Raw genomic sequence first — 7,500 nt, forward strand, 5'->3', positions numbered from 1 at the left:
AACTAAGCTGAGATATAAATAAAGTGAAGAAAATGAATTAAAAAAAAAGAGTGGAGGAGGAAGAGTCAATAGAGAGAGAACGAGAAGCATCAACGCTGGGGCACAAGCACAGCAAGACTTAACTTGACCGACAAACAAAGCGGCGAAGGCCAACCGTCCCGCGGGAAAAAAAAAAAAAAAAAAGTTGCCCAAGAGCAAACTTCTTGTGTAGAAGGTATTCACTGTGCGTGTACATGTGTGTGTGTGTGTGTGTGTGTGTGTGTGTGTGTGTGTGTGTGTGTGTGTGTGTGTGTGTGTGTGTGTGTGTGTGTGTGTGTGTGTTTCTCTCTCTCGATAAGAAGTATGTATCGTGAAGTGAAAGCCAGAATAAGATCAGGGGCCACATTGTGGGATTTTGTTATGTGTACAAGGGGAGTTAAGCAAGGTGATGTGTGCAGCCCGGTTTTGTTTTATTTAGTTATCAACGAGTTAGCTCTAGAGATAATGGAGAATATGTCGTCATGGAGTGAAGTCTTGTGGAATTGTTCATGTTGGTTTATGCAGATGATACTGTTTTATTATCCAGAACGGTAGTTGGTCTCCAAAGACAATTGAACAGCTTGTATTCAGCAGCAACTGGATTAGAGCTTGGAGTATATATGAATAAGACAAACATTATGTATTGTGTTCCGTAAAGGAGGCTATCTGGCACGTAGTGAGAGGTGTATGTGTGGGAATGAAAAAAAAAAAAGGTTGTTGTCAATGCTTACAAATATCTTGGTATTTACTTTACAACAACAAAAAAACAACTTTTAGTCTTGCATATTATGATATTGCAAATAAAGCATAACAGGTTGTTGTGGTTATCCTTCATATTTTGTATAAATTGGATTGTAATTCATTTATTGTGTTTGGTTTTAGTTCTTTGATACTTTCCAATTCTCCAATATGGAGCAGAAACATGGGGATTAGAGAATAATGTAAAAAATGAAAAGGCGCATTTGTATGCCATGAAGCGTTTTTAATTGTAAACCATCGAACACCTAATGATTGTTTTACGGATAACTGGGTAGGTATCCAATTTATTTGAACTCGTATTTGAAATGTATGAAATATTGGCTTAAACTTGCGAAACTTAGATAGTAACGGTAAGAAGATATGAGCGAGTATCATACGAAAATGTCTAACTTCATATGGATTTGCGTTTGTTTGGAATAACCAGGGTGTTCAATGTATCTAAGGATTTTTTAAAATGTTTTAAACAAAGAATAATTGATTGTATATGGCAGGACCGGCAGGACCCTTTAAAAAACAACAACAACAACAACAACAAAATACTGTATAACAGTGACAGATTTGCACAGTACAGATTTTTTTTTAAGACAACGTACAAGATAGAACCTTACATTGGAATACAAAAAATGAATAGATGTGTAGAGAGATCTAAGCAAATTCAGATTCGGTGTCTCCGACATTGCTTTCCATTGTTTTAGATACAGAAACGTAAGTGAACAGGAACTTATGTGCCGCTTGTGCAGTCAGGCTAACGAAGACGAAATCCATTTTTGACTCACTTGTGTAAACAAAGTGAGTCTATGTTTTAACCCGGTGTTCGGTTGTCTGTGTGTGTGTGTGTGTGTGTGTGTGTGTGTGTGTGTGTGTGTGTGTGTGTGTCCGTGGTAAACATTAACATGGACATTTTCTCTGCAAATACTTTGTCAGTTGACACCAAATTAGGCATAAAAATAGGAAAAAATCAGTTCTTTCCAGTCATCATGTTTAAAACAATATTGCACCTCTGGGATGGGCACAAAAAAAAAGAAGCCTAAATATATGCAAACTGCATTTACTGTTATATTTATATTTTTTTGTATTATCTAAACTTGGCACTTTGATCTGATATTCTGACCCAACAACAAGAGCAGTCATTATTATCATTTTTTGTTCAAACAGGAACTTCTTTGGCTCAGCATGGAAGTTTTATTTATTTTGCAAACGTTTTGGTGCAGATAGTAAAAAAAAAGAAGGAAATTACTCTGTAATTAATGCTAGGGGACTTAATTTGCTTTAAACTGATCTTTTTCATCTTAAACATTACATTTTGAAATTATACTCGATACATAAAAAGCTTGGATTTTTTTAAAAAAGTGCATCACAAGTGAGTCTTGAAGGCCTTGCCTCTCTTGTTTGTTTTGTTGCCCTGCTTTTCACGAGATCAGAGTATTATTATACAGAACCATGTCATTCTTGGCTAAATATGTTGCTGTCAACAAGAAATAAGACAGGTCTCTTTTTTAAGTTAGCTATGTATATTTATGAATCAAGCAAGAGGCTACGCACTGCAGTCTCTTGATATTCCTTTGTAGAGCTCATGTATTAACGTTAACTCTTTCCATACGAACGGCGAAAGAGACGACGTTAACAGCGTTTCACCCCAATTACCATCATCAAAATATTACAAGCGGAAGGCTCTTATACTGAAGAGGTGAATGTTGACAAAGAATACCACAATTCTGACGACGGAAGCTAAAGGTTGAGTCATTCAGACACCCACTGGACATCCGAGGGGTCTGTGTAGAGGAGAAGAGAGGACTGGCCGTACTGAGTGAGTTAACTGTTTCTTTGTTAGTTCGTGAGAATTATGTATTATGTTCTTTTGTATTAGTCCTTCCAGGATGGGGCCAAGGCCTTATTCTGAATTAACATTCATGTTCTTGCTCATGTTCTCTCTCGATCTCTCTGTCGCTGTCTGTCTGTCTCTCTCTCTTTCTATCTTTTTCCCTGACTGATGACGATGGTGGTAATAACTTGTTTTATTCAATATAAGGACATACAGAAAGCAACCATTTTCAACTGTCTGTTTTAAAATATTTTAGAAGAAAAAGTGCATATGGGTACAAAAAACATAATAAATACGCAAGTATCATAGGCCTAACTAGCAAGCTGCGTTATGCAGCTGGTCAAAAATCTGCCCTGACAAGAAGTGCTGCTAGAACTTACATTGTGACTTTGACATCAGGGACGTCTCCCTGAAAAAAAACTGAAACTGAAAGCGAAAGGTCTTGTTCTTTGCAGGCTGGCCGTTCGGCGCTTTCCTGTGCAAGTCCACCCCTTACTTACAAGGCGTCTCCGTCTGCGCCTCTGTCTACACTTTGGCTGCAATAGCGCTAGACAGGTAAGTGCCTGCTGGGTTTGGTTTGGTTTGGTTGGGGTGGGTTGGGTTGGGGTGGGTTGGGGTGGAGTGGGGTGGGTTGGGATGGAGTTGGGTTGGGTTAGGTTTGGTTGTGTTGGGGTGGGTTGGGTTGGTGTGGAGTGGGGTGGGCTGGGTTTGGTTTGGTTAGGTTGGGTTGGGGTGGGGTGGGGTGGGGTGGGCTGGGTTGGGTTTGGTTAGGTTGGGGTGGGGTGGGGTGGGGTGGAGTGGGGTGGGCTGGGTTGGGTTTGGTTAGGTTGGGGTGGGGTGGGGTGGGGTGGAGTTGGGTGGGCTGGGTTGGGTTTGGTTAGGTTGGGGTGGAGTGGGGTGGGGTGGAGTGGGGTGGGCTGGGTTGGGTTTGGTTAGGATGGGTTGGGGTGGAGTGGGGAAGGGTTGGGTTGGGTTGGATTAGGTTGGGATTGGTTGGAATGGGTTTTGTTGCGTTGGGTTGGGTTGGGTTGGATTAGGTTGGGATGAGTTGAATTAGGTTGGGTTGTATAAGTTGGGTTGGGTTGGGTTGGATTAGGTTGGGTTGGATAGGTTGGGTTGGGTTGGGTTAGGTTGGATTAGGTTGGGTTGGATAGGTTGGGTTGGGTTGGGTTGGGTTGGGTTGGGTTGGATTAGGTTGGGTTGGATAGGTTGGGTTGGGTTGGGTTGGGTTAGGTTGGTTTATATTGGTATGGGTTGTGTTGGTTTCTGGTGTGTTGTGTTTTTGTGATGTCACGTCGTGTCGTATCCTGCTGTGTCGTGTCGATGTCGTGTTATATCGCGTTGTGTCGTGTCGCGTTGTGTTGTGTTGCGTTGCGTTGCGTTGTGTCGCGTTGTGTTTTCCCCGTGTCATGATGTGTTGCGCTGAGTGATGTTACACGATGTTGCGTAGGATTGTGTTGCTCTGTGCTGTGATGCGTGGCGTTGTATCGGGTAGGTTTGGACTGGGTCGGTTTGCGTTGAGGTGGGGGTTGGGTGAAGGTGAAATAATTATGGTGTTGTGTGTCGTGCTCTGTTTCAGTTTGCTTTGCTTTGCTTTGCTTTGCTTTGTGTGGTGTGGTGTGGTGTGGTGTGGTGTTGTGTGGTGTGGTGTGGTGTGATGTGGTGTGGTGTGGTGTGGTGTGATGTTGTGTGGTGTGGTGTGGTGTGGTGTGGTGTGATGTTGTGTGATGTGTGGTGTGGTGTGGTGTGATGTGGTGTCGTGTGGTGTGGTGTGATGTCGTGTGGTGTGATGTGGTGTGATGTGTGGTGTGGTGTGGTGTGGTGTGATGTGGTGTTGTGTCGTGTGGTGTGATGTGGTGTGGTGTGATGTGGTGTGGTGTGATGTGGTGTGGTGTGATGTGGTGTGGTGTTGTGTGGTGTGGTGTGATGTCGTGTCGTGTCATGTGGTGTGGTGTGGTGTGATGTGGTGTGGTGTTGTGTGGTGTGGTGTGATGTGGTGTCGTGTGGTGTGATGTGGTGTGGTGTGGTGTGTTGTGGTCTGGGGTGTGGTGTGGTGTGGTGTGGTGTGGTGAGGTGTCGTGTCGTGTCGTGTCGTGTCGTGTCGTGGGGTGTTGTGTTGTGTGGTGTGGTGTGGTGTGATGTAGTGTCGTGTCATGTGGTGTGGTGTGATGTGGTGTCGTGTCATGTGGTGTGGTGTGATGTGGTGTCGTGTCGTGTCGTGTCGTGTCGTGTGATGTGGTGTGGTGTGATGTGATGTCGTGTCGTGTGGTGTGATGTCGTGTCGTGTGATGTGGTGTTGTGTGGTGTGATGTCGTGTCGTGTCATGTGGTGTGGTGTGATGTGGTGTCGTGTGGTATCGTGCATCATCGTGTCTTGCCGTGTTTGTGTTCTGTTATGTAGGGTTAGGTTGGAGTGGGTTGGGCTGTGTTGGGTAAGGTCGTGTTGCGTCGTGTCGTGTCGTGTCGTACATTGTCGTGCCTTACCTTGTGATGTTCTGTTATGTTGGGTTGGGCTGTGTTGGGTAAGGTCGTGTCGTGTCGTGTCGTGTCGTACATTGTCGTGCCTTACCTTGTGATGTTCTGTTATGTTGGGTTGGGCTGGGGTAGGCTGGGCTGTGTTGGGTAAGGTCGTGTCGTGTCGTGTCGTGTCGTGTCGTGTCGTCTCGTGTCGTGTCGTACATTGTCTTGCCTTACCTTGTGATGTTCTGTCATGTTGGGCTGGGCTGTGTTGGGTAAGGTCGTGTCGTGTCGTGTCGTGTCGTGTCGTGTCGTACATTGTCTTGCCTTACCTTGTGATGTTCTGTCATGTTGGGCTGGGCTGTGTTGGGTAAGGTTGTGCTCTGTTGCGTCGTGTCGTGTCATGTCGTGTTGCGTCGTGTTGCATTGTGTTGTGTTGCAGTGGACTGCCTTGTGTTGGGTGAGGTGGAAAGCATTTTTTTTGTGTTGTGCATTCGTGGCTTTAGGCTCGGTTCGGGTTGGGTTGGTTGATGCACGAGCACACAGGGATATTCTCTTTGTCTCTGTCTCTCTCTCTATCTGTCTCTCTGTCTCTGTCTCTGTCTCTGTCTCTCTGTCTCTGTCTCTCTCTCTCTCTCTCTCTCTCTCTCTCTCTCTCTCTCTCTCTACAAAGCTCTTCAACGATTACGTTTGGTTGCAACTTAGACTACCATAGACTACAAAAGAAATGTGAAAGTTTCCTGAAAACAAGTATTATCTATAACTCGATGTTTTATCTCAGTATTTACTTGTGTGATTGAAGTAGCTTATGTTTGCCCCCTTCAGGTAGGGGCCATGGCCTAATCTGAATAAAATTTTCGCATTTGCATTCTCTCTCTCTCTCTCTCTCTCTCTCTCTCTCTCTCTCTCTCTTTCTCCCTTTCTCTCTTTAGCCCTCCGTTTCCTTTCATTTCTCTCTCTCTCTCTCTCTCTCTCTCTCTCTCTCTCACACACACACACACACACACACACACACACACACACAAAGCATGCACACGGAAATTCAAAGGACCTACAAAAAAAACAAAAAACAACGACCCGAACCACACGAATGTCTCAGACCAAACCAAAGTCCGATGGTCAACCTGTGTTGCAGAATGGAATGACTGTTATCGGGTTTCAATCCCTGAAGGCGGTTAACTCTCTCCATACGAACGGCGAAAGAGACGACGTTAACAGCGTTTCACCCCAATTACCATCATCAAAATATTGCAAGCGGAAGGCTCTTATACTGAAGAGGTGAATGTTGACAAAGAATACCACAATTCTGACGACGGAAGCTAAAGGTTGGGTCATTCAGACACCCACTGGACATCCGAGGGGTCTATGTAGAGGAGAAGAGAGGACTGGCCGTACTGAGGGAGTTAATCTCTTTCCGTCTGGAGTGGTGATGCGTGCCACTGTGCACTTTGGAAGGGATTGTGTTATCAGTTTTGGGAAGGTGAAAGTGGGGGTGTGTGGGGGTGGGGGGTGGGGGCTGAACTGAACAGAATGAGAAAAAGAGAAGAGTCGTAAGGAAGGGTGAGAGGGAGGACAAGACAAGACAAGACAAGACAAATTCTTTATTTCGAGGACAACAGATAAGCACTGGTGTGTTTGTTTGTTGTTGTTTTTTACATCCAGTCCCCGCCCTGAATAGGGTATACACTACACCATATTTAATGAAAATGAAAGGTGAGGGAGGGAGGTAGGGAGGGAGGGACAGACAGAGAGAGAGAGAGAGAGGGGGGGGGGGAGAAAGAGAGAGGGGGAGAGAAAGAGAGAGAGAGAACTCAGAACTCAGAAAGTTTAATGTACATCGGCCTTGGGGCCACAATACAATGGAGAAGGATGGGTCGGTGAGGTTTGCATATAACATTGTGTTATCCATAGCAACAACAACAACAACAAGCACAAACTGAATCAATATATACTTCAACAATGTGCCCATCATATAGACATTTGTTTTTATATAGTATTTCACCACGCTTGATCACTGACTGCAGATTAACTTGTTCCTTGTATTGATAGCATGGAAAAAAATATATCTTGATACATTAGAGAGACGGACAGAGACACAGACAGAGCACAGAGAGACAGAGAAAGATGGAAAATTATAAATGAAGAAAGACAGACAGACAGCCAGACAGACAGACAGAGGCAGAGTAACAAACGGAAAAAGAGAGGCGAGAGAGAGAGAGAGAGAGAGACAGAGAGACAGACAGACTTACAGGAACGGACAGAGACACAAACTCAGAGAGACAGAAAGAGATGGAGAATCAAAGAGGGATGGAGAGACAGACAGACAGACAGACAGACAGACGAAGACAGAGTAACAAACGCAGTAACAGATGAGAGAGAGAGAGGGAGGAAAAGAGAGAGAGAGAGAGAGAAAGAGAAAGGGGGAGAGAGAGAGAGGGAGAGAGA

General features: G+C 44.6%; 1 protein-coding gene across 1 annotated transcript in view; it reads left to right on the forward strand.

Moving 5' to 3' along the window:
* The window catches only part of LOC143292321 (neuropeptide SIFamide receptor-like), a 94,216-nt gene that overhangs the window by 59,829 nt on the left and 26,887 nt on the right, over nt 1–7,500 (forward strand). The window contains exon 2 of the mRNA XM_076602510.1: nt 3,055–3,154. Coding sequence (XP_076458625.1) covers nt 3,055–3,154 — 100 coding nt within the window. The remainder of the gene's footprint in view (nt 1–3,054; nt 3,155–7,500) is intronic.

Source organism: Babylonia areolata, chromosome 18 (assembly GCF_041734735.1).
Source record: "Babylonia areolata isolate BAREFJ2019XMU chromosome 18, ASM4173473v1, whole genome shotgun sequence".
Taxonomy (NCBI): domain Eukaryota; kingdom Metazoa; phylum Mollusca; class Gastropoda; order Neogastropoda; family Buccinidae; genus Babylonia; species Babylonia areolata.